Here is a 27,133-nt window from a genome sequence, read left to right on the forward strand (position 1 = left end):
GAAGGTATTTTGATGTCAATTAGGTTTAATAGTTTACAATTCCGTCTCCGGTTAAAGGAAATGGAGTAGGGTGAAAGGGTGGAGTAGGAAAGAAGACCTAGCTAGGGTGAATAACCCAAGAATACTAGAATGCTGAAGTTGCAAAGGGCTTAGGGATCTTCTAGTCTCACTTCCTCCTTTAAGAGTTGAGGAAATAGAGAACCAGAGAGTTCCAAAGACTTGGTAATTAATGTTGAAGCCAGGTCTAGATTCTTGGCTTCTCAATTCATTGTCTAGTACTCTTTCTGTTAATCTTGACCACGATGAAGCAGGCCACAGGTACACACCTGTATCTAAAAGATGTGTTAGAGGTTCAGTGACAACCAAAACAAAGCCCAAGGTTCTATGTCTGATCCCCGTCATCAGTCTCTCTCAATGTCGATAGAAATGGCTTCAGCAGGATTCTTTGGTTAAGAAGCAGAGAAAAGGGAGAATAATTGGATGCGACATTTTCTGAGTGGGTGGGTGGTATCGAAATGGCTGCGAAGAAAAGGGGGAACATTGAAAAGGGGGTTGGTCCCTGTGAATGACAGGCCGGAGACTAGAGGAGCAAATATTTTGGGGAGGATGATTGGGGTACGTCGCAGGGGCTGTTAACCTGCAGCCAGGAGGGGAGGGGCGGAGCGGGGGTGGGGGCCGTGGGCGGGGAGGGAGCGAGAGAGGGGGCCTCCCATTGCGGACAGTCTGCTGGAGCCCGCCCTGCTGTCCGCCGTACAACCTCTGCGGCTGTAGGGAGGAGGGGCTGGAAGCCGGCTGCAGTGCGGAGACCCGAAGCTCAGGAGCTGCCGTCGCTGCTGCCGCTGCCGTCGCTGCCTCTGCTGTTGCTTCTCTGGTTGCTGTCGCCGCGGAGCTCGCTCTGTCGCTGCATCTCATCCAGGTATTTTCCTTGGGGCTGCTCCCCGACCCTTCTGACAGCCCCTTAACCCGGCTTTTTGCCCCTCCGCCCCACGGTTGCCCATCAAAGCTGGGGAATCTGATCCCCCAACCCCCAATTCCCATCTCTTTGCTTTCCTTCCCACCACCGCCCACTGCACCCCCCCCTCCCCGCCCCCAATCCCAGCCTCACCACTGCGGATAGGATGTTGGATTCGGACAGAAACCGCAGTCCTTACCCGGCAGCTGTCTTCCTCCCCCCCCCTTCCCTCCCCAGCTTGGGGAGCTGCTGCCCCAGGCGCCTCCCCAGACTGGACAGAGCCTCATACCTCACTCCCTCCGCCACTTCCAGTTTGAGGGATGCCTTAAGGGGTGGGGAATTCAGTTTGCGCCAGGCCACGAAAAGAACCCTTCTTTTGCCCTCTCCCCAAATATAGGAGATTTTAAAATGCTGGAGGTCTGTGGTTGATATATGAAAAAATACCTTCCACTCCACTCCCATCCCACACACTCAGGGGATGAGACATTGAAAAGAATATTGCAATCCTTGTGGGACCTAAAGGCCACCGAAGGCTTTCCCCATTTTGTCCCTCGGGGAGGAAGTGAGCTACTATATAGTTCTTAATGAGAGTGTCTTTTGCTCTCTCTCTCTCCCTTCCCTTGTGGATAATGTAAGGAATGTAGGGAACTGGTCTTGGTGTTGAAAAGGATGGAAATGGAAATAATTTTTCCCTGGGAATTCTTGCAGCATTAAGGTTTAATCCCATAGGGAGCCAAATTTCTCTCAGCCTTCATAACATGAATCTGTATTGGTGGGAGACTGGAGTTTTCTGAAACCTCAGGCAGAGTTATTAAGCATTAGAATGGGAGCTTGTTAAATAGAATTCTAGAATCTTTGAAAAATAAAGTCTTAATCTGTCAAGAAAAATTTAAATTTCTTCCTGTCTTTAGGCAGGGGGATGGATACGATGAACTCCCAAGATTCCTTCTTTGTCCTCATTCTTCATGATGTATAAACAATGTTCATTATTACACAAAGAAAACTCTTCTGTTTATTCCATAGGTTACTGCTCAGCATCAAAATATTAAAAAACAAAAATCTTCCCAGACCTTCTCCCTCTTTTCTCCTCTTTAGAGTTGTCACAGCTTGATACAATAAGATGTGGGTTGTGACTATATTTAATCATCTCACACAACAGTCCTTTTAAAAACTCAGGGTTGCATATGTGCAGAGCAAGTATTTGTGTGATTTTAGCTGCGTCTGCCATAGTCCAGTGGAGGCATCCTGCTTTCTTCTACCTAAATCTCAGCATTTTGTTTTTGGTTCAAAAGAATACTCCTTCTATTTATTTGATTTAGGAAAAATGAAAATATAAAAATCTCTTGTCTTTCCATGGGTATCAGATTAGAAGTTTAAAAAAAAAAGCAAGTTATTCATATTAATCTTCTGGGAATTGCTAAATGCTAAATTATTTGGAAGAAAATGCCGTTTGATTTTGATATCCATTTCAAATAGCCACAACTGTTAAAATTGTTTAAAATATTTTAAGTGTAGGGTGAAGCCCCCAAATAGAAAATTCAAAAGCATATCTTGTACCATTTCTTTTCCTCTTTTTTCTTTCTTCCTTCCCTCCCTTTCTCTCCTTCCTTATTGGCTCCCTCTCTCCCTTCCTTTCTCTCTTTTCTTTCCTTCTTTTTCTTCCTTCCCTCTTCCATATGCTGTTCTGCTCTTTTTCTCTTTTCCTCATTTTCTGTTTTTCCATTATTCCCTCCTTTCCTCCCTCCCTATTTCTCTTCCTCCCTTCTCTTCCCCCTCACTGCCTCCTTTCCCTCCCTCCCTCCTTCATTTTCTTCTTTCCTACCTCTCTCCTTTCCTTTTTTTTTCTTTCTTCCATTAAGGTTTGAAGATGGCTTCTTCTTCCTCCTATAACCTAGAAGAAGATGAGAGCCTGAAAGGATGTGAACTCTATGTCCAGAAGCATAATATTCAACAGCTTTTGAAAGAGTGCATTGTAAATCTTTGCATCTCCAAACCTGACCGTCCCATGAAATTTCTTCGGGAGCATTTTGAAAAATTAGAAAAGGTCAGTAGCCTGAAATGACTGTTATTTTTCATTTATAAATGTACTTATATGAAATATTTCTTTCTATTTAGCAATTCCTTTTTTTCATTTAGCTTAAAAAGCTCAAAGGTTTTTTTTTTTTTTTTTTTTTTTGTCTTGTGAATTTTCAGTGGTTCCATGAGGAATCTGTATAGTTAAATGCAGAATTTGACAAGCCATCACGTATTTTAAAGCAATGGCCAGAATAGCTATTGAATAGAACATTATTTGGTTAATTATCTTTAGATTTTTTTTCCTTAAGCCACTTTCAGAGACCACTGGTATTTCATCCAAGTATATTGTATTAGGCCAAAATGACCAGATGTCATGGTCTTTAGGCATTCACGACTATCCTTTTTCCTGTTCCTCAATTACAAATATGATTTTAGGTACATGGAGCTGAGTCTCTATTAATTCAAAGGTTTGCATAAACCCATAGAAGAAAGTAATTCATAATTAAACATTTAAAATTGATATTTTAAAAATGAGATCTTTCAGAATACATATTACATGCTTATTATTGTATTTATGCCTTACCCTATTATCTATTTTGTTTGCATACAGCAATTGGCTAATAAATGTATAGTGGATTGAATCTCCTGCAATATATATGCAGTGGAAATTAAGAGTGTATATAAATCTTTCAAGGTTTATACTCTACTTGAACCTCTCAGCATTTCTCTCTTTCTCAAGGATAATGAGGATCCTGCTCCCTCAGTTCATAGGGGATGGGAAGTGATGAAGCAACTACAAATCTCTAAACATTCTTTCAGGGAATGAAGAATATGCCCTCAACTTATTGATTCAATCACTTATACACTCTTCACTGAAAAGTATGATGATAGGTAGTGAGGCCTCATCATTCCCTTTTTTGTTCTTTCTTACTTTTGGTACCCCTTTCCTCATGTCTCAGTGTTCTTAAATACAGAGCTTTCCAGGTTCCCTACTGCAGTCCCAAATCTTTCCCTAGGCAGTGCCCATACTCCAAAATCCCTCTTTTCCTTTATGTCCAACCATGAAAATTTATCCTGAGTCTCATGCATTGATAGCCTCAGAAACATTTCTGGTCTATCTGATAAATAAATCCAGGTCTAGCTGTCAGTGAAGGCCATTTACATTTTGAAAGCATTTGCATTTTTTGTCTCTAGACACAAAATGAAGAATGAAAAAAATTCAGCCTTTTTGGTGACTTATTGGAAGAGATATTTTTGAATGGGGGTGGGAGGGCTTTCCAATGACCTTGTAAATCACACCAGGTAAGTGATTGCTTATATTTAAAGCCAATCTGTGAGTAGCTGCATATGTGGGGCTAGTTGTGGCTCAAAGATTCTCTTCTGAAATCCAATCAAGGGAAATAGAAGAAGGTGTTTTTCCACTCTAGGTTTTTGTAGAGTATGTTGTCATGTCCTGCAGAACCAGAAAGGAAGAGACAGGTAGGTAATGTTACAGAACTATCACCATTGATCATTTTCCATCTCAAATCACAATAGGACAGAGACTGAAGTTAATTAAACTGATTTATGCATACACTCCAACATTAATTAATTACTCTGCATAATATTCTATTCTATATTCACTGCATGGCTTGAATTGGAAGATCATTCTGGTTCTTGCAGAATTCTGTTATTTACATACTGAAATCTCCGTACTATATTCTAAAGTGTATATATGAAACGTTTGCTGTATTAGAACCAGGAAAAGGTTACCTACTTTCAAGTTCATTTTAGAGAAGGTGTCAGGTTTCATGAGTAAGGCATGTAACCATAGCAGAGTAGAGTAGTCTTATCAGTAATACTCTGGCTGCCGTGAAGAAGACTTCTTAAGAAGGACCCTAATGGTAAGAGTTAAGGTTTATAAAACTATTTAGCATATATTATGGTGGGCAGTAGCAGACAATAGGGCAAATCAGGAATTTTTTGTTTTTTGTTTTTCTGTAGAGAGTAGATAACTGCTTGTGAAACCAAGGTAGAAGGTACAATAGGGTATAATCTTCCTTCAGAAGACTCAGTTGGAACATCTCAGTTCTGGGAAATCTATATAAGCTGAAGCTAGATCAAGATAATTAGTTATTAGCTAGTCTTATTAGAAAATATTTAAGACTGTTATATTACTCATTTGTTGGAAACCAATAACACCACTGGGGACAAAGGCAATTTTTCTTTCTGAGATTGGTCTTTCAGAAGATTGTAAATATCATTTCCTTAGTTCTTTGTTTAAATGTGATATTCCAACCTGATCAGTTGCATGACAGTTTGCTTGACTTTGTGTCATGAGTATGCCTGATTGCAACCATATCAATAAAGTGTAACTCCATATTTCATAGACAGATAGATTTTTATAAAAATACTATATCATTCAGAGAACCAAGGCCATTTCTAAAGGGTCTTGGTTAAGCATGGAGCATTTTACCATTTTGATGGCAAGAGTTGAATGTGTGGGTTTTCTAATAATTGTTAATGTTGAATATGCTTTTTCAAATGATAGAAAATGACAAATTATGTTGGATAATTTACTATACATTACCCTAACTAATCCATAGGAAGATGATTTTGCTGCTTCTTCTTTTTTTTTTTAATAAAGAAGATTTTTTTGATTGTCTGTTTTCCACTCAGGTAAGCTTATTCTTGGAGAAATTCACTTCACTGATGGTAACCAATTTCTAATTAGAACCAATTCATTTACTAAAGGAAAAATTACTATTGTAATTGTGTATAAGTTGGTTGATGAATTAATGTAATTTTTCTTAATTGCTATTGGTCTCTGATCACATTGATTTGTATATTCTCTCCATTTAGATAGATGACAATTTACCTATGCCCTCTCATTTTGTGTAATTGATACTTATCCATATTTTCTCATAGATTAAAAAAATTCTTTTCATTAACAAGCATTTAGCAAACATTTATTTTCTCTGTCTCCTACTCCCCTCCCATTGAGAAAAAATAAACAAAATCTTTCTAACAAATATGCATAGTCAAACAAAACAGATTTTCTCATCAATCATGCTTTGTTTTGCCTCTTGAATCTATCACTGCTCTATTAGAAGATGGTAGCTAGTATGATTCATCATGTCTTTTAGCATCATGATGGGTTATTAAAGTGATCAGAGTTCCTAAGCCTTTAAAAGTTGATTGTGGCTCCCCTTGAGTTTTCACAGATCTGCCTGGTATTCTCAAAGCCTTCTACTAAGTCTTTTCCCTAAAAATTTATAGATACATTATAGCCTTCTGACGGTCTGTTATCCCTTGTTCTCACATCTTATTGGTCCACCACTTGTTTATTTGTATCTGTTTCTATCAACTGTAGCTATATCTCCATAATTACTCATTTCCTTGATGATAGACTCTTATGCTAATACCAGTTTTCCAAAAAGACAAAATCTTAATTTTATGGAAAATTTAAGATGCTATTTAGCTAGATGGCTGAGTTGTTAAGAATACTGACTTTGAAGTCTGGAAGACTCCTGTGGGAGGGTTTGAAAAAAAATCTATTGGAGACACACAAATCAACTTTAAAAGGGCTAGGAACTCTGATCAATTTTATAACTAAATATGATGACAAAGGACTAAAGATGAAGCATACTACCTATCTACATTCTGACAGTGTGGTAATGAATTCAAGATTCAGTGTAACAAATTTCTTAACCTTTCTCAACCTCAGTTTCCTCATTTGTAAAATGGGGATAATAATAGCACCTAATAATATTTCATAGGAACATGTGTACAATGCTATACAAACCTTCAAGTGCTATATAAATGCTGGTTATTATTGTGTGAAACATGGAGATATTAAGTTGAACTTCCTTTAGGATCTCCCCATACTTTCCTTGTGCCATACATTACGTAGCTGGTCAGCATTTTACATATAGTAGAGAAATGATCTTTCCAAAGAAATGAATCTTTAGAAAAATTTTCATGAGGATTTGTTCAAGTTGGAGAGGAGATTCCTGTTATTCAGTTGGTTGGATAGGTCATTATTCTTCCTCTCCTTTTTTCAGCTTGCTTCTATACAACTTAATCATAAAAGGAGTTTTGAAAATGTTCTTGATGCCATTCAGGAGATATTTAGTTTAAGTCTTGGGCCAAAGGCTATATTTAGATTTCCTTCTTCTGGAGCCTATATTGAGTTCTATATTAAGATTTGTTTTAATAGATACATGGTCAGCAAAAGGAATTTTTGGATGAAAAATTGACAAAAGGTTGAAATTTCCTGAAAAGTCAAAAGAGAACATTTATACGTTAATTCTTAATGAAAATGGATATGGAACCAGAAAAGGAAAGAGAATTGAAAAGCCTCCAAAAAAGTCATGATTAGACGAAGGTTTATTGACAAAGGAAGGGGGAGATATATATATATATATATATGTATATATATATGCATATATATATATATACATATATATATATATATATATTAAATCTCTCACATGATCATGACTTCTTGAAGTAGATGCCAATGAGAATTTAAGGCTTTTGTGGTGTAGGTGGATAGATCTGGTTCTATTATCAGGAAAGCCTCTCATGAAGACTGACTTTCTGACTCTAAGGAAGTCATTTAAACTTTCAATGTTCTAGGCAACCCTCTAAGACTATAAAAGATAATCTCTTCCATCAAGAAATTATATCCTTAAAAAAAAAAAACTAATTAAAAAAGAAGAAATTATATCCTCTTCCAACCATTTTTAGACATTTTTAAGTTTTGCAAAAGAACTGGTTAGACCTTTAAATGATTAAAGCAATAGGTTTTATTAGGGGTCTATCATAATTTTCATAAGGGAAAACTTAAAGGTTGGAATGTATATATTCAGGAGCAGGAACAGAGTATTAGAAACAACTAGGGAGGCTATTAGCAGATCTCCAACACCACACCACAACCAGATTATGCATATTCAGTCAGGGTTGTTTGAGGAGGAAAAGGACTACATAGTGCTAGCCCAAGCACAATCTGATTGGTTTTTCATGATGTCATAGGCAAAGAGATTGGGTGACCTCCCTGTGTAAATGTGGAAGCTTCCAAAAATTATAAGAAAAGATTATATATAAGAGGGATTGGCTAGAACGGAAAGAGAGAGCTAGTTTTGATAGGGGACAGCACCAAAAAAATTACAGTTTTTAGATTACCAGGATATGGAGGATCCCTAAGTATTATCATTTTCTTTATATTTTAGTTTTTCCCAAGATTTTATTAAATGATATTCAAGAAAACAGTACAATAGAGGTTTTTAACCTGGAGTCTCTGGATAGATTTCAAAGGGCCCTTGCATTTTAATGGGAAAAAAAATAGATCTTTATTTTTAGTAACCTCTAACTGAAATTTAGTATTTCTTTCATTTGTGATTAAATACCCCCTCTGTCTGTGCCTCTAACATTATTTTAAGAAAGCAATCCAGCATCTTCCGAAGGGGTTCATGACAACAAAAAATATTAGGAGAATTTGATCTGTAAGAATCTCTTTGTAAAGTTAAATTTACCACATAAGAAATAATCATTCCCCCCCCATATTGATCCTTTTCATATTGCAAAACTTTGATAGCCCCTTTTCATTAAAGATGTAGGAATGTAGGAGTAGTCTAGAAGTTTTTAAAAAAAAATTAGTAAACTGATTTTTAGTCTTCATTTTGTAGCTAATGTACTCTCTGTTCCCAGGAGCTTATTAATTATTTGCTTTTGCCCTTGACAACTCTAGTTTCCTCCTAGCCTCCATTTTAAAAGCAAAGCAAATGCATCACACTTTTAATCCATTGACCATTTCTAAAATGTGAAGGGACTCGAAAAGAAGCAGATGTAATTTTTATTTGAGAAACCACCATTTTTGTGTGCAAGGCAAATTGATGAACTCTTTAATATTTTTTGTATAATGACTAGGTGAAAAGAATCATAGGCTCTATAGAGAAAGATGCTCTATAAATCATGTGGAAAAAATATATGAATGTTTATGCCTGGCAATAGATAAACATTTATTAAACATCTATTATGTGCTTGATTCTATGCTTAGCTTTGCGGATACAAATAGGCAAAAGCCAGTCTCTCCCCTCAAGGAAGTAAATGTGCCATCCCTGATCTAAAGCTGTAATTAAAAATTTTGGCAGCTGGAGGATAGCACAAAATGTGCCTGGGAGCTAGCCGGTAGGTCTCTTCAGAACATCTTTGGGAAAATAATGCAAGGTGATTGTGACAAATTCAATTGAGTAGGAGGAAGGATTAGTTAGGGCTGTGGCTCACTTATGGGTATTTAAGCAAGAACATTTGATCTGGTGGCTTCCGTTTAAACTAATTACTTTTGCTCACTTGGTCCTGAATTTACATGATTTGAAAGTGTGGACATATTAAATTTTTACTGCCTTTTAAATGTCAGTGCTTTGGGACACCCCTCTTTTCACTCTTTTCAAGTTTGCTCCTGTCCTTCCAATTTCCTAATCTTCCCTTCTTTTCCAAATTGTGTCATTTGGTATGGTTAACTTTTATAGTTTTTTTTTCTTTTAATTGAGAAAGGGAGAATCAGTTTGACTTGAAGAGGGTCTGCTAGTTTCATCTTATCTTTAAATTGGCATTTAAATAGGCATTTGGGGAGTGAAAAACAACTGTGGTAGGACTAATCCACTTTAGAGATTTTAATTTAACTTTACAAAAACCCTTCCGGGATTATTCAGAAACCTGTGACTGTCCCTTCTCAATCTTATGATTATTGCAGTGATGACTAAGAATGTACCTAACAGGCTTGTTTTCCCCCGCCATTTGTTCCAAACTGGGCTTCATTTTTATGCCAGAAAATTTGTTTTGTACATACATTTCATCCTCTTCTGATTGGTTGCAAACCCTTTAATCCTCAAATCTTGACAGATCCTGGTCTGCATTTGGTGGTGTTAATAGGCTGAAAAAAGAAATCTTTTGGCCCCAGTTTTCAGTCTCCTTTTTAAAATCCTCCCAGCAATGCAGGATGATCAGACATGAATATTTAGTGCTACTGTCTTTCAATTGTCCCAGGAGGCTTAGATTGGATAGATGCCCTTATCTAGAGAATGAACCACAGGTCTCGTAGCCTAGGCAACAGCTGCTCACATTCATCCAATGTGCGTATGGAATGACGTCAAATAGTGGAGAATGCTGCTTTCGCTTATTTGTCTCACTTTGTCCCTGCTGGGAAGATAATGATCTTGTTTTTTCTGGTTTTGTGTGTGTGTGTGTGTCTGTGTGTTTGTGTGTGTGTATGTGTAGAAAGGAAGAAAAGCTAAACAGGGAAGTAGAAATCCTACATTTTCCCATTCTAGCAACTAAATTAAAAAAAAATGGTGATACACAGTTTTAGGAGGTTTGAATTATAAAAAAGGGAATGTCTTTTTTCCCCTCTGGATTTTAAACCAAGTAGAGGCAGGGAGGGGAGAAGGGGGAGGGGGGAAGTGAAGAAAACTTGAATCAGCTTGGTTGAAAGAACATTGGATTAAGAATCAAAAAAATCCAAATCCTAGTCCAGACTCTACTATGCTTAACAAGCCATTTAATGCATTCTGTAGCTCATTTTCCTTATCTGTGAAAGGAGGGAATTAGACAAAATTATCTCTAAGCTCTGTTCTTCATGGGAAAACTAACTATTATTTTAATTTAAAGAAAATGGACTGAATGAGCATCTTTTTTATCTAACTGATATCAGTCACAGGCAACTTTTTCCTTATGTCTTTTTCAGTTATGCTTTATGTTTGTTAATGATATGATTATGGTTAAGAAGACCTATTTGGACTGACCCTCTTCATCTTTTTTCAGGAACTCACATTTTGGTTGTTTAAAATGGTCCTCAGGAGGACCTCCTGAGTGGGAACTTTGTGGGCTCAGATCAAAGTATCTGGAATTCCCCACCTGAAATGGAGGCAGAGGAGCCTATTTTGGGGGTAATGTCATGTGTTTGCCAATGTGGTTTGGCAAAAAGATCACTATATTTGGAGACAGAAAACCCAGTGAGGTCAGCTATTTATACTTATGTATACTTGTATACTTTGCCTTGGGCAAAACCCTTCAACTAGAGATCTAATAAGGATATTAATTTGTTTTTTTCTTCAGTAGTATTTTATTTTTCCAAATAGACGTAAAGATAGTTTTCAACATTTAATTTTTGTGAAACTTAGTATTCTAATTTTTCTCTCTCCCTCCCTTACTTCCCCTCTTCTAAAGACAGCAAGCAATCTGATATAGCTTAAATATGTGCTAATGGATATTATTTGTATTGGAGAGGTACAGAGTCAGCCTCAACATAAAGATCTACATTAAAGGGCTGCCTCTGGCTCATACTTGCAAATAATTTAGTCTCAGTGCCCCAGACAATTATTTTAAGACTATAAGTTGTATAGGGCAGCCTCAGCTTGGAACTCCATTGTTAAAACACATTTCCTCATTAGTGGCCTATGAGAATGGAATTACAGGTAAAGTCCACATTTTTTTTAAAAATTGAACTACTTACCTTTAAAGGTTATTGTGAGGATTAAATGCAACTGTATATATAAAAGGCCTTATAAAAACATCAGTGTACTATATAAATGTGAATTCTAATGACACTACAAAACTGAAGCCTCTTTCTTCTCAACTTCAAAAGAATAAATCTTCATGTGCATATAGCCCAGCTTCTTAAACTGGTTTGTGACTCTATGTGGGATCTTATAACTGAATGGGATCTTATAACTGAATGTGGGGGTCATGAAATTATGATTTATTATCAGTGTTTGATTTCTATACCTGCTTTATATATTTATAAATCTGGAGTCACATAAAAATTTCTTGGGTGAAAAGGATCAAGTGGGAAAAGTTTAAGAAGTTCTGGTATGTGGATTGTACTTTACATTCTCAGTCTTCTCAACTCTTTGCTAATCTGAATAGATACAAAAAGTTAGAAAGAATCATAGAGATCATTTAGTTTACTTCTTTCATTTTACAGATGAGGAAACTGAGACCCACAGAGGCTTGCCCAAGGTCACACAGTCACTCAATGGCAAAGCTAAGAATAGAAAACTTGCTCTTCTTTGCTGGTGGGAAAGTCAAATTTCCCTAAATGACTAAGTTGCAATAGTTTAAATTAGTTCCTGAGAATTCAAATCAGTCTAAAATTTGAAGTTCTTATTGGGAGAATCTGCTGATTGAACATAATTTTCACTTGGTTTTTACTTAGGGTCCTTTAAAATAAAACAAAACATAAAATCTTTAAAGAGGGTGACTTCCTCAACCACACTTGACAATGTCTGGTGCCTATTCCAGGGCTAAGATTTCAACAAGATTCATGAATCAAGTACATATCTTAGGACTCTTTATTTGTTGTCTGGCTTCAGACAGAGTGATTTGGCAGCATATTAACTTAAAATGTAAAGGCTATACTTACATTACAATACAAATACAATACAAATCTGAATGATTTGTATTAAATATACATTTAAAACACCCAATAATCCCCCCCCCCAAAAAAAGAAAACTCCAAACTTGTGGGAAGGACAGATGTTTATAAATTATATGGACTGTTATAACATGTGAAATTTAGATAGCCTTTATCAATTACAAGGTCTGTAGCTTAAAAAAAAAAGTTAGAGCAGAGTTTATGACAGCTCTAAATGAATTATTTGTAAGATTGGATTTACGTAGATATAGTATAAATGAATAGAATAATTCATAAATAATAATTCAATAAATAAATAGAACCAAACAAGACTAAAATCCTAAATATTAATACTAATGATACTAAGTACTATTAGAGGCATTGTCTCATGATCGGACATGAGAAAACAGGATTTTTTTTCCCCTTTTAATGAATGGTAAACTGGTAAATCATGTGTTAATCTCCCATATTCCATAATTTGTATCTATCAGTTTAATAGGATCCAGCTCTGGAGCTGGAAGAAACTTTGGGAGGCATGTAGTTGTTGGTGAGTTATATCTGACTTTGTGACCTCCTCGATAAAAGTTTTGGCTAAGATAGTATAGTAGATTGCCATTTTGATCTTCAATGTACCCTCATTTTACAGATGAAGCACTGAAGAAAATAGGGATTAAGTGATTTGCCCAGGACCACCACACAGTTAGTAAGCATCTTAATCTGGATTTGAATTCAGATTTTCTTTATTCTATCTGTAGAACCTCTTTATTTTAAAGATGAGGAAACTAAAGTTGGGGGGAGAGTAGTTTGCTATTTTCTTTTCCAGTGTAAGTGCCTGGGGCTGGATTTGAACTTATATGTTTTTTATTCTTTTATATTATAATAGAAGCTCTTTATTTTAAAGATGAGGACTTTGACGTCTGGTGACATTACAGGTACAAATATGTTGCTACAGGTAGTAAGCATCAAAAGAAGAATTTGAACCCAGAATTTGGCTCTAGAACCAGTATTCTTTCCATCATCATCATTTTTGATGTTTAGACATATTTCATTCATGTCCAACTCTTCATGACCCCATTTGGTATTTCCTTGACAGAGATACTGAAGTGATTTGCCATTTCACTCTCTATTTCATTTTACAGATGAAAGTGAGGCAAACAGGTTAACATGACTTGCCTAAGGTCATACAGCTACTGAGGCCAGATTTGTCTTAACTCCAGGCCTCCTAATTGCTTCTTTTTCATCATACCAGCACACTTAAGGGACAAAAGCCTCAAAGGTCAGAATATGTTGACAAATATTAGACAATTTGTTCTCCAATATATTTTTGAGCTTAATTTACAAACAACATTTTCTTCATCATTTTCTTGAGTTTAGGCAATCGACAAAACAGAAAATCAATTCCTAATTTGTATTGTTTGCTGATTTCCAAGGTATAAATGCTTTCATTGAAAATTTAGTTATTTAGCTCATAGGTTTGAAGAGCTCCATCATACCCTCTGCAAGAGTTTAATTTCTCAGACAGAAAACACAGATATTTATTTATTCAGTCTCCCAAGTACTAGTTACTTATAGTTTATGAGATATTACTTTTATTTTTGTTCCTTTGACCATTAGTCTTTGATTATAATCAATCTGGGAACTGAGTTTGTTATTAATCTAAACAGTCTGTTTTACTGATTTAATCAAGTACCTGGGGTATTGTTTGGTTTGAACACTTCCTAAGAGAGACTATAAATCAAAAGACACTAATTGTATAGTAAACATTGCAGGTGATTTCCAAAGGTGACTGCCTTATTTCCTGGACTGGAGATCTGTGTGGATTAGGAATCAGCCTAAATCTGCTGTATTCTTCTCTCTTACCCTTTTGTGTTCCATTAACTCAGGTGAATGATATTAGCTTAACTGGAAGGCTTACATACCTTTTTTTTTTTTTTTTTTTTTTAATACTTCTAGTTACTGAAATTTGTTATAACCCATCTGGCAGTGATTCTATACCATATGAAACTACATTTTTTCAGATCATTTAATATCTTAATATACTATTATCTAGGATGGTTTATGAAAAGTAAAGAGGTATTCCTTTTATGTAATCTCTTAGTACTAATACCTTTTCCTTATGCTATATATGAAGGCTTAGCTGAAGGAAAATAATGTCTAACCAAATTAGTTTTGTAGAAAGTGGCTCCTTCATAACCAATAGAAATTTAAAGTGACTAATGAGTAGATGATTAGGGTATTTCATTAACAATAAAATCTAAGTTGGATTTCAAATGAACTCCATATTCAAATTGATTTTTATTTTATCTGAGTTGTTTTCTTAGATGTTTTTCTTACCCAATTTTTTGTTATTGTTTTTGCCTTTAGTATTTTGGATCAGTTGCTAGTCAGTCAACAAGCATTTATTAAGCATTTACTATGTGCCAAGCACTGTATTAAATGCTGGAATGCAAATGAAAGCCCCTGTCCCCCCAAAATTTCCTTAAGGAGATGTATTTTAAAAAAATCTTTAAAAAAGTTCTTAGTTATACATGTATATTCATTAAAAAAACATATTTCCTTATGAATCATGCTGGGAGAGAAAAATCAGTACAAATGGGAAAATTCATTAGAGAAAAAAAAACAATAAGGAAAAAAGTGAACAAAGCATGTGTTGATTTATATTCAGTCAGGAAGATTTCTTAAAGAGAAATTCTAAAGGTTGAATAAGAAGAGTAAAAGGAATCTGAAAAAAATGGGAGTAGGGTAGGGAAGAAGAGACCTTCTGGAGAGGATGAAGGGGCTGATGAAGAAATTCCAAATACAGCTTGGTGAAAAATGAGGAATAGTTTAGCTAGGGTGCTTCCTTAAATGGAGGTGCCATCTAGTCAGAGAGAGGTTGAAGGGTGAAGGATACTTTCAAGCTATGAATTCTAGGACTGAAATGATCTTTCAGAATAAAGAGGTTTCTGGGTCAAGACAGAGAAATCCTGAAGGCAATCTGATGAGAAAAGTGTAGTGCCAGTCAATGAATCATTTCATCAATATTTATTAAGTGCATACTAAATATCCAGAATTTTGCTTGGTATATTAATGTTTCAACAATTTGATGAATCTATAAACCCATGGATATGGATGTTATTTCCAAGAGTACTGATTGCAACTCACTTTTACCCTCTCCCATTCAACTTATCCATGTTTTCCCATAAATTCTTCATAAAGAGACCACTCTGTTCTGATGAAGTGTCGGTCTCTTGATGTTTTGTGAATTCCAGTGGAGGAAATGGGTTATCCATCCATCTACTCTTGTTCAGATGAATCACCTCCTTTTCATAAATCTCTCAGATGACATTTTTTACTTCTGTGGTAAAATTCCTCAGTGGTAATATTCTACAGCTTCATAATTATATGGTTGCTGCTCTCAGGAAGCCAGGAAGCTATCAGGACAAAATAGTTTCTTATAAAAGGAAAACTGGCAACCTAGGCAGTATAATTTGATTCTAAAATTTTTGACTGTCTGCTAAGTGCCTAGTGAGTAGTATAGGTAAGAAGTATTTGTAGTTGATACAGTGAAAAGAGCCCCAAATTCAGAGAGCCTTGGCACGAATCCTAGCTCTGTTGCTTACCATTGTGATATTGGACAAATCACTTAATCTTCAATAGGGTGCTCATCTATAAAATTATATGATTTGGACCAATTTATCTCTCAGATCTGAAATTGGCTAATTCAGTTGTGAATAAGATGATCTGGGACTAATGATCAGAGAAAGTAAGTTTAGGAGGAAGTAAGCTTTGAAATATGGGTAAGGTTTGAATAGGTGGAGAGAGGATGAATGGGCATCCCAACCTCAAAGATGGGAAGAAATCAAGAGAAAAATAAACAACGATGTTTGGAAAAAGAGAGCTTGATAAATACCTATATGAGTTCACCTTTTGTTGTTAAATTTTCCTTCAAATTAGAGTTGGTTTATACACCAAATATACTTGCTCCTGAGATCTTCCCATTCTTCCTCCCTCCTCCCCGAGAAACTACAGCCAATGAATAGAATTTGCTGCTGAAATAGCTGTAAGCAAGCAGCAATGAAAGGAGAGATTATTATTGTTTTTTTTTTTTTTATTTTGGGGCTAATGTGAGAATTTGTTTTGCTTGATTTTAAATGTTTATAACAAGGGATTTTGTTTTTCATGCTTTCTCCAGAGGGAGTGATGGGCTGGTGATAGGGAGACAAGGCAGATCTTCATTAGTGCTACTTGACCACTAATTATCTCTTTAACCGTATCCAAGTTACTTAACATGTTTAGGTTTCAGTTTCCACATTTATAATATATATATATATATATATATATATATATATATATATATTACCATTTTTAGATTTTGAGGGACTCTGTGATCATTTAGTTCAACCCATAGTGGAAAGGAATTATCATGATTGACAAGTAGTGGTGTAGCCTCTTCCTGAATGCTTCTGGGATAGCCCATTTCAATTCCAGACAGTTGTATTCATTGAGATTGCTTTCCTTCCTTCTTTCCGAGACAAAGTTGAAATTTGCCTTTTTTTTTTTCCCCCAACTTATGCCTATCATCCCTGTTTCTGCTTTTAATGGCTAAACAGAACTAAGGTACTTTCTCTTCTAGGTCTCACCCCTTTGATACTTTAAGAAGGCTCATATGTTTCCCATGAACCTTCTTTTTTCTAGCTAAATCAGTTCTCATGTATTATGGACTCAAGGTCCTTCACCATCTTGGTTCCTTGTCAGTATTCTTTCTAAATTGTGATATCCATAACTGAATATAATGTTCCAGATAATAGACTAACAAAGGCAAAGTGTAGAGACACTATCACTTTTTGTTTTGGAAGCTCTTTCTTTCTTTTTATCCTTTTTTTAACAAAGCTTTTTTTTCCCTTTTCTTTCTTTCTTTCTTTCTTTCTTTTTTTTTTTTTTTTGGTGAGGTAATTGGGGTTAAGTGACTTGCCCAGGGTCACACAGCTAGGAAGTGTTAAGTGTCTAAGGACAGATTTGAACTCAGGTTTTCCTGACTTCAAGGCTGGTGCTCTATCTACTGTGCCACCTAGCTGCCCCAAACATTTTCTTTTTTCTTCTTTTTTTTTTTTTTTTTGCTGAGGCAATTGGGGTTAAGTGACTTACCCACATCATACAGCTAGGAAGTATTAAGTGTCTGAGGTCAGATTTGAACTTAGGCCCTCCAGACTCCAGAGCTGATGCTCTTATCCATTGGACCACCTAGTTGCCCCTAAAGCTTTTTATTTTCAAAACATATGCACAGATAGTTTTTAATTCACCCTTGCAAAACCTTGTGTTAACAAATTTTTTTCTCCCTCCCTTCCCTACCCCCTCCCTTAGATAGCAAGTTTTGTTAGATTGAGCCCAATGGTTTATATCCTACAGCCTTGTCAGTATCTTTTTGAATTCTATTTCTGACATATGTTAAATGTGGGATTCTTCTATACATATTTCCACAATTATGCTGCACAAGAAAAGTCAGATCAAAAATGGAAAAAAAATGAGAAAGAAAACAAAATTCAAGCAACCATTTAGAAAAAATGAAAATATAATGTTGTGATCCACCCTCAGTCCCCACAAGATTACAAAGCTTCCCCCTTCTTCCCCCTTAATGGCCATATCACCTTGCTGATTCACATCGATTTTACAATGGACTGGCTCTAACTGCAAGATGAAGGCTCTGCAGATTTAAAAGGACAGAACTGCTGTCTCACTACTGTCTTGTCTGATCTTTCTGCCTTAGTTATTCAGCTTCAAACCTCAACTCAGGTCTGTGGGCTGAATCCAAGTTTCTGTTCTGGGGTCAGAGTAAATGTAGATGCCATCTTTATTATTTCTGTTTCTGCTTCTTACTCAACACTGATTCAGGCCCATCTGTAATAGATCCATGACCCAGCTGCTGAGTGAGAGTGACCAAGTTCTCTCTGGATCGGTGACTGTATCTTGTCCTGGTATATAACTTTAGGCCTCAGATCAGTTATGCTCTTGGAAGGTTCATCCTCAGGCCTTTTCATGGGCTCTCTCCTTAATGTCCAGTCTTCTAGCTCTCATTCTGTGCTGGCCTCTGGTGGAAAAATGGCCCACTGTGGGCTTCTTTTGTTGCATTGGATCTGGTGCTCTTCCTTGATCTTTTTTGGAAGAGGAACAGCCAGGCTACACTTCTTCCTTTTATCTTGTCATATTTATATAGCTTTCATAATGCTTCTATAACCTATTAAAATCCCCAGTGCTTTCCAAATAAACTGTCTAACGATACCTTTCCCAGCCTGTACTTGTGAAGTTGATTTTTTCTGAGACCTGGTGTAGGACTTTACATTTATCCCAATTGATTTTCATCTTGTTAGATTGAGCCCAATGGTTTATATCTTACAGCCTTGTCAGTATCTTTTTGAATTCTATTTCTGACATCCAGTATGTTACTTATCCCTCCTAGTGCTGTTCCATCTGCCAATTTGATATGTGCCATCTATGCCTGTATCTGAGTCACTGATAAAAATGTTAATAGCACAGGGTCAAGCTTTGGGATTTTCCACAATGCCAAGTTGATATTGAACCATTTATCTGTCCTTTGAGTTTCATTCTTTTACCAGTTTCAAATCCATTTAAATGAATGATCATCCAATCAATATTTTATCGTCTTTTCTATTGCAGTTATATGAGATACTTTACCAAGTGCTTTGTTAAGATTTTGGTAAACTATATCTACACATTCCAGTGATATACTAGTTGACTAGTAACCCTGTTTAAAAAAAAAAGGGAAAATAAGTTCTGCATAACCTATTTTTTATGAAGCTATGCTGGTTTTTGTAATCACTATTTCCTTTTTTCTAGACATGTTCATTAACCATTTCTTTAATGAATATGTCTTAGATTTTCCCCAGGAATCAAAGTCAAAATCCCAAGAATTTTACAAATTTTACAAATTCTATTTTCTTCCATTTTTGAAAATTAGAACATTTGCCCTTATCTCTTTTTAATCTCTTGATGTTCATTTGACCCTGACAAATAAAAACAAACAAAACAAACATTATCCAGTGCAAGTAATTATAAATTTTTACCTTACTCTACACACTGATTGAAATTCTTAGCCTCTTTTTGGAATCGTTTGAGATAGTGATGCTTTACTTTTCTCCGCTTCCCCAAATATCCTGTTAAAATTTTTTACAGACTTAAAAAAAATGACTTCTTAACATCTTGAAAGCCTCACTTGAGATTGTTCCTTTGTTTCAACAATTTTATATGTTGTTATAGGATTAATTTTTAAATTATTTACCAGTTTATTTTATTTAACATATTTTTTTTTACTTCACCTGTTTTACTTATTTTGCTTTGCTAATTTACCACTTTCTCTTTGAATGCTTTTCTTTATTTAAGACCTTATTCCCTAATGTTGCTTCTTTTCCTGCTTTCCCTCACAGAACTGGAAATAAAATCTGGACATGGAAATTGTTTTTCTTTAAATTTTCCTCAGTTTTCCCAAATATTCCTAATTTTCCTTTTCTACATTCAACCTTTGGCCTCCTTTATAAGTCTAAACCATCTTCAAAATGTCCTTTGCCTTATTAAACTTAATTCTTTCTCTTTTTTGTCAGTCAGTCAACAAGCATTAAGTATCTACTAGGTATCAGGCATTGTGCTAAGTACTTAATACAAATAAAAACAAAAAGATAATTCCAGTTTTTAGGGAGATTACAGTCTAATGGGGGAAGACGCACATAAAAGAAAACTGAGAGTGAGGTGAGAGGAAGGTGTATTATGTGGGGCCAAGGATAGGGACGTCTGGATTTCATCTTGGGGAGATTGCTAGGTTCCTTAAGTGCATGTTCTAGGAGGAGCCATTCAGTCAAAGTGGGTATTGCAAGGATGGAGAGTACTTCTGCTGGGTACGGTCCAGGTCCAGAATAAGTACCCAGGATGAAGAGATTTCTAGGGAATGATAGAGAAGTCCTGAGGAATATAACCTGAAAAGAAATGAAGATGCTCCAAATCCTTCTCCCACAACTCTCTCCAAACAAAAACCAGAAGTAGAACACAATTGTTGAGTTACTTCTAGCTTTAATATTTTGTTATTGATTTAGGATTCAATCACTAATTGCACATAGGAATCCATATGTCCTACCAAACATGTTAAAAAATATACCGTGCATAGAAATATGTTTAGAAGAATTGGACATATTTAACCCATATCAAATTGCTTGCTGTGTTGGAAAGGGGGATGGTGGAGAAGGGAGGGAGAAAAATTTAGAATATAAAGCTTTGCAAAGGGAAATGTTGAAAAATATCTTTGCATGCATTTGGAACAATAAAATGCTATTAAAAAATTATGTATATATAAAATGTGTCAGGTACCAAGGTGACTAAGATTCAGAGATTTATTTATAAAATGCATTTTGTTTATCCTTAATAAATGAAACTAACAATAATTATCCCTAACCTGGGAGATTCACACTAAGATATCTCATAATTGCCATATAGGAGGCAGTGTGGGGCAATGGAAAGGATACTTGATTTGGAGTCAAAGGGTAAGGTTCATATCCCAGCTCTGCCAATTCATATCTTTGGACCGAAAAATATTCATCTCTAAAATAAGGGAGTGGACTAGATTTTCTTTAAGGTCTTGTCTGGCTCAGAATTTATGATCCTATAAACTATAATAGATAGGCTTACTTCCTTTAGTGGTTAGGGAAGAAAAAATAATTATAGGCTTCAGTTCTTTGTACTTTTAAGACATCGTAGTTCTCTATCTCTGTCTCTATTTTGCTCTCCCCTCTTCCTCCTGTCTCTGTCTTTTTCCTGTCTCTCTATCTCTGTTTCTCTGCTGTCTCTCTGACTCTGTCTCTGTCTCTTCCCCTTTCTCCTTTTCTTCCCTCTCTTTTTTCCTTGCCCTCCCCACCCCCTCTTCTCTTGTTTGCACATAAAATCAGCTTTGGGCCATAGAAATATTTTCCAGTTTGATACCTGAGACTCTTGGAACTAGGAATAAAGGGGCAACCTTGTATCCTGAAAATGGACTTTGTAACAATTAAATAAATGCAGAGGCATGCATATTTTAACAAATGATGTTTTTTTTTTCTTCCTTCTCTTAAGGTCAGGCCTTAAACTGCCTTTGGAATTCTATCCTTAGACCCTCGTTCATCCCCAGCCCAGAGAATCCTTAAGAAATGGATGGGTTATATGAGGTTAACTAGGGGAGTTGGGTCAGCTCCAGTACAGGATGTATATGGTCTCACAGGTCTGAGATTGTTCTTAAAGGTATAGAATTAGAATTAAGTCTTTTCAGACTTTATCTGAGACTCTTCAGAATGATGGTGGCTAGGAGAGGACCACAATATATTATTAGACCTGACTGGCTAAGTTGTCAATTTATTAATTGATCAAGCTGGCTTGATTTTTTTTGAAAGCTCAGACAGTGAAAAAAATAGTGGAGGCAATTAGTATTCCCCATTTACATTTTTATATGCCTTAAAATTATGTCTGGGTTCCAGTATTAAAAAAAAAAAATCTGCAGACAGCTCTGCACCTGGGGTTTGTCTGGAATGTGCTAGGATTTTGAGCTTCTCCAGTGGGATGGAATCACACCTCCTAATTTTCTGAAAGCTTGCAAAATTGGAAGTGGAAGAAAATTGTTGGAAGAAAATTGTTGGGCAAGAGTGGCATGTCACAGGACGTGGATGATTTAAAAATTTATGCTGCCCATGCTAAATTCCAAGGTCTTGTCCTCCTGTTTAGTATGAGAGACAGAATCTTGTTTTTGCCAACATCTCAAGCAAACAGCTGTGAATTTTAGCATGATAAGGCCTATAATTCTGGCAGCCTGAAAATTCCAATTCCCAGATGTTGCTGTAAAAGCATAACAATGATTTCTTCTGATCTAGTTTTAAAAGCGATAATTATCTTTTTAAGGTCAAGCTGTGAAGTTGATGTGAACTTTCCATGACTTGGTTATGAAATAATAGTTTATATTAAAAAAAAAAACTACTTGGTGAATTGTTTTAAGTGAAAAAATGTTTAACTCAAGTCTCCCTTTACTTGAGGGAGAATGATAGTTATCTGCTTTGTTGGGGCTTAGCAAGGGACAAGTTTTCCTCAAAAGCTATCCTATCTTTTGATAGGACTTCTTAGCAGAGAAAGTAGTCATCTAATTGTAATTTAAAGGCAGCAGAAAATCCTTTCTGTAAAAAAAAAAAATTTCCCCACTGGGCTATCATGTACCTACAAATTTTGGTTATTGACTTGGGAGATTTTCTTTCCACTCCTGCCTCCATTACTTATTCCTGTTGTAACATAGCTGACAGGTTTTTTTTTTTTAAACATTTATTTTTGTAAGATTTTGAATTTCAAATTTTTTTCTCCTTCCCTTCTTTATCTCCCCTTTCCCAAGATAGCAAGCAATCTGATATAAGTTATACATGCACAAGCATTTTAAACATATTTCTATATTCATGTTGTGAAAGAAAAATCAAAACAAAAGGGGAAAAGCAAAAGAAAAACAAACAAAGGTAAAAATAGCATGCTTTGATTCACATTCAGTCCCTATTGTTCTTTCTCTGAATGCAGATGACATTTTGTAGATCAAGTCTGTGGGAATTTTTTGGATCACTGTATTGTTGAGAAGAGGGAAGTACATCATAGTTAATCATCACATAATCTTGCTGTTACTATATGCAATGTTCTCCTGGTTCTCCGCCTTTTGTTCAGCATCAGTTCATATAAATCTTTTTAGACTTTTCTGAAATCAGCCTTCTCATCATTTCTTACAGAGTAATACTATACCATTGCATTCATATACCATAATTTATTCAGTCATTTCCCACTTGATGGGCATCCACTCAATTTCCAGTTTCTTGTCACCACAAAAAGGAGCTGCTACAAACATTTTTGCACAAATGAGTCCTTTTCTCTTTTATGACTTCTTTGGGATACAGATCCAGCAGTGACATTGCTGTATGCATAATTTTTATAACCTTTTGGATATTCTTCCAAATTGCTCTCCAGAACAGCTAGATTATTTCACAACTCCACCAACAATGCTTTAATGACATTTTTGTTTTTTCTTCATATTAATTAATTAATTAATTAATTAAATTTTTTTTGAGGAAGGTTTCAAAAAAAGGTAGAACTCACCTATTCTAGTTTAGGACAGCTCTAATTGTTAGGAAATTTCTCCTTACATCAATATTAAATTAACTCATAAATTAACCCCTCTAAGGCTAAAACAGAACAAGTCCAATCCCATCTCCTCTTGACAGCCCTTCAATATTTGAAGGCCACTATCATGTATGGCCCCTGTCAGTCTTCTCCAGGCCAAAATGTCTAGTTCCTTCAACTAATTCTCATATTACATGAATTCAAGGTCCTTCATTTTGGTTACCTTCCTTTGGAATTTTCATTCTGGTGTCCAGAACTGAACACAATAATCTAGAAGAGTCTGAGGAGGGTAGGGTACAGTGGGACTATTGCTTCCATATTACTGAAAACAATTCCCTTCTTAAGGTAGCCTTAGGTTTTTTACCTGCCACAATCATATTAAGTTTGTGATAAGTTAGAATTGCCAGATCTTTTTCAGACCACTACTCTTCCTGTTCATACTTCCCTCATCTTATGCTTGTAAGGTGGTTTTTTTGTACCCCAGTATTAGAGTCTATATTTATCCACACTGAATTTCATCTTAATCTATTCAGTTCAATTGTTTGTTAGATTGTCAGGGGTCTTCCTGTAATGCTGGAGAAACTGAGCAAGATAGAGATTAGAGAGTATTTAATAATTTATTAAATAGAGAGATATGGATCCATGTTTGGTCCCAGGGCTGAATGAGTCTCCAAGAATCCAGCAAACAATCAGAGTTCTCAATGATATATATATATATAGGTGACTCAGACGCAGAGGATAGACTGAGGCAGGGGAGGAGTCAGGGTACTGGGAGCAGGAATGGGACTCTGACAGGGTGGGGTGAGCCACCGGACATGGGATGACATAATCAGGGAGAGGCACCCTGGACTTGGGGAGAGGCATCTTAATAATAATCTGACATTCCAATAGCTTGGGATGAGGAGAGGCATTCTGATATTCTAAAACATACGATCTTTTATCCTTATCAAGTATTCTGATAAAGAGGGAGGGGAGGTTTTGCAGAACTGAGAAATAGGGGAAACCGAGGCAGGACCGAGTCAGGATAATTAGGGAAACTGAGCCAGAACAATAGAAGAACTGTGGCATAAGATTCCTTTGCTTACCTCCTGTGATTTTATTATTGATGAACTAAGACTAGCTTTTAAAAATATTTATTTTTGTATTTTGTATATTATGTATTTCTACACATTGCTTTTATGAATCTTGTTGGGAGAGAAAAATCAGAGCAAAAGGAAAAACCTTGGATGAGATAAAAAAAAAAAACAGAAAAAAAAGAAGTTAACATAGCATGTAGTGATTTACATTTAATCTCCATAGTTCTTTTTCTGGATGCAGGGGACATTTTCTGTTCATAGTCTATAGGGGTTGCTTTGGATCACTGAACCACTGAGATGAACCTAAGTCTTTCATATTTGACCATTACAAATAGGAATAACTTTTGCATTTTAAAATATTTAATGTATTTTAAAATGTAAAAACCACTCTTAACTTGCTAGACTTACAGAAAACAGGTGAGGAGTAGGATTTGGCCTTTGTGCTGTAGCTGCTGTCTTTACCTACCCATTATGTTAGCATTTCCTCTCTGGTTTGCTATGCATGCCATCTCTGCTTTTATGTAAGTCACTGATAAAATATATTTTAGTTTTTTATTTTTGTTTTTCCCAGTTAAATGTAAAACAGTTCTTTACATTTGTTTTTAAAACTTTGAGTTCCAGATTCTTTCCCTTAATCCTTCCCTAATTCGCTCCCACTGTACTGAATAGGCACATGTGAAGTTATGTAAAGCATTTCCATAAAAGTCATGTTGCAAAAGAAAACAGATCTCCCTCTCCTCCCCAAAAAAGCCCTCAAGAAAAAGAAATATACTTCAATCTGTATTCAGACACAATCAGTTTTTTCTCTGGGTATGGATAGCATTTTTCATCCTAAATCCCAGTAATGGGCTGAGGCTTGAGTTGATGCACTGAGGTCCCAAGCACATGAGGCTAAATAGTAATTGGACCATACTCTATTAATATATATGCTTGGAGAAAGAATGGCCCCCGCCCACTCTTTGTGCAAATCCTGATGTGTTGTATAGGAAATGATGATTTTGGTGGGTGGAGGCAGGGGAGTGGAAAAGGAAGGGGAAGGAGAGACTGCTTGCATTGAAGATTTTTCCCTTAACCTGAATTCCTGACTCTGGCTGATTTTAAATACGCGGTCATTACACCTACAGTGTAGTCTTGGATCATTGTTTTGCTGAGAATAACATAGTTATTCGTGGCTTATCATCTCACATTGCTGTTACTTTGTATAACACATTTTGCTTTATTTATGTTCATGGAGGACTTTCCAGATTTCTTTGAGAGCAATTGATAAAAATGCTAAACAGAATATCGAGTCTAGATCACTGTACTCCTCTAAAGATTTGCAACATTGCCATTTAAACATTAATTATTCTTTGAATCAGCCATCCAAAATTCTCTTCTAATATATCTCTTCTTGTTCTAATGAATACTATGAGTTATTTTATCAAAAGCTTGCTAAACTTCAAGTATTATATTCTCAGCAATTCCCTGATTTAGTTTAGTAATCCTATCAAAAAAGGAAATGAGTTTAAGCTGGCATGACTTATTCTTGATTAAGCTATGCTGGCTCTTTGTAATTGCAACTTCCTTATTTTAGATGCTTGCCAGTCAATCATCTCTTTAATTGTCCATTTGAGAATTTTCTCAAGAGTTGAAGGAAAGACCTATGGGCTTCACATTCTGTTTTCTTCCTTTTTTTCTCCAAGATCAGGGCATCTTTGACTTTCTTTAATCTTGTCCTACTTTCCCCATTTTCCCTAGCTCTAAGAGGAGCTCATTAAATACTTCTTCCAGTTGTTTCAATTGAAATTCATCTGGACCAGCTGTGATATGGCAGCCAGAATAGCTAATAATATTTAGGCAGAGTAAAAGAAAAAAAGATACAGTATCTGCTGTATCCTGCTCAAATCATACCCAAACTGGAATGCATTGTTCACTTTTAGTGCTCCTCCTCTTCCTTTTTGGAAAGCTAGAAGCAGGTTTGAGTAACTCCAGAAAAGTGAACCAGAATGATGGGAAGCAATAAATTTCCATTTCAAGAAAACTTATATAATAAATACTACACATTGTATTCAGAGCTATTTATCTTTTCTTTACTTCCTTGTAGGCTTTCTTTTGTTCTCTGCAGTGCACTTTTTTGTCTCTTCTCCTCCCAAGAAGGTTATTATTAATTGAAGATATATGTATACATATACACACACACACATATATATACATACATACATATACATAAATATCTGTAATCAAACACATATGTATACATACATTCATATGCTTATATGTAAGGCTATACTATGCTTATTTACAGTTATCCTTTTTTTCACCTTAAGGAGGATAGCATTTTCCTTTATAAGTCCAAGTCTTTTCATATTTTCTCAATCTATTGCCTCATCATTTCCACAACCACAGCAGTATTACAAATTTACATTTTCTAATTATTTTAAACAACGATAATTAATATGGCTGATATATAGTATAATTTCCATTTTTCTCTTTTGGTTAAATCTATTTTAGCTTTAACTTTGAGATCATGATTACTATCTCCTGATTTTTTTACATAATATCTTT

General features: G+C 35.7%; 1 protein-coding gene across 1 annotated transcript in view; it reads left to right on the forward strand.

Annotated features, from left to right (window-relative positions):
* The first annotated feature begins 824 nt into the window (after positions 1-824).
* The window catches only part of PRKAR1B (protein kinase cAMP-dependent type I regulatory subunit beta), a 245,234-nt gene continuing 218,925 nt past the window's right edge, over positions 825-27,133 (forward strand). Inside the window, exons 1-2 of the mRNA XM_052000546.1 lie at positions 825-916; positions 2,812-2,996. Of these exons, the coding sequence (XP_051856506.1) occupies positions 2,820-2,996 (177 nt within the window). The 5' untranslated portion in view covers positions 825-916; positions 2,812-2,819. The remainder of the gene's footprint in view (positions 917-2,811; positions 2,997-27,133) is intronic.

Source organism: Antechinus flavipes, chromosome 1 (assembly GCF_016432865.1).
Source record: "Antechinus flavipes isolate AdamAnt ecotype Samford, QLD, Australia chromosome 1, AdamAnt_v2, whole genome shotgun sequence".
Classification (NCBI taxonomy): Eukaryota; Metazoa; Chordata; class Mammalia; order Dasyuromorphia; family Dasyuridae; genus Antechinus; species Antechinus flavipes.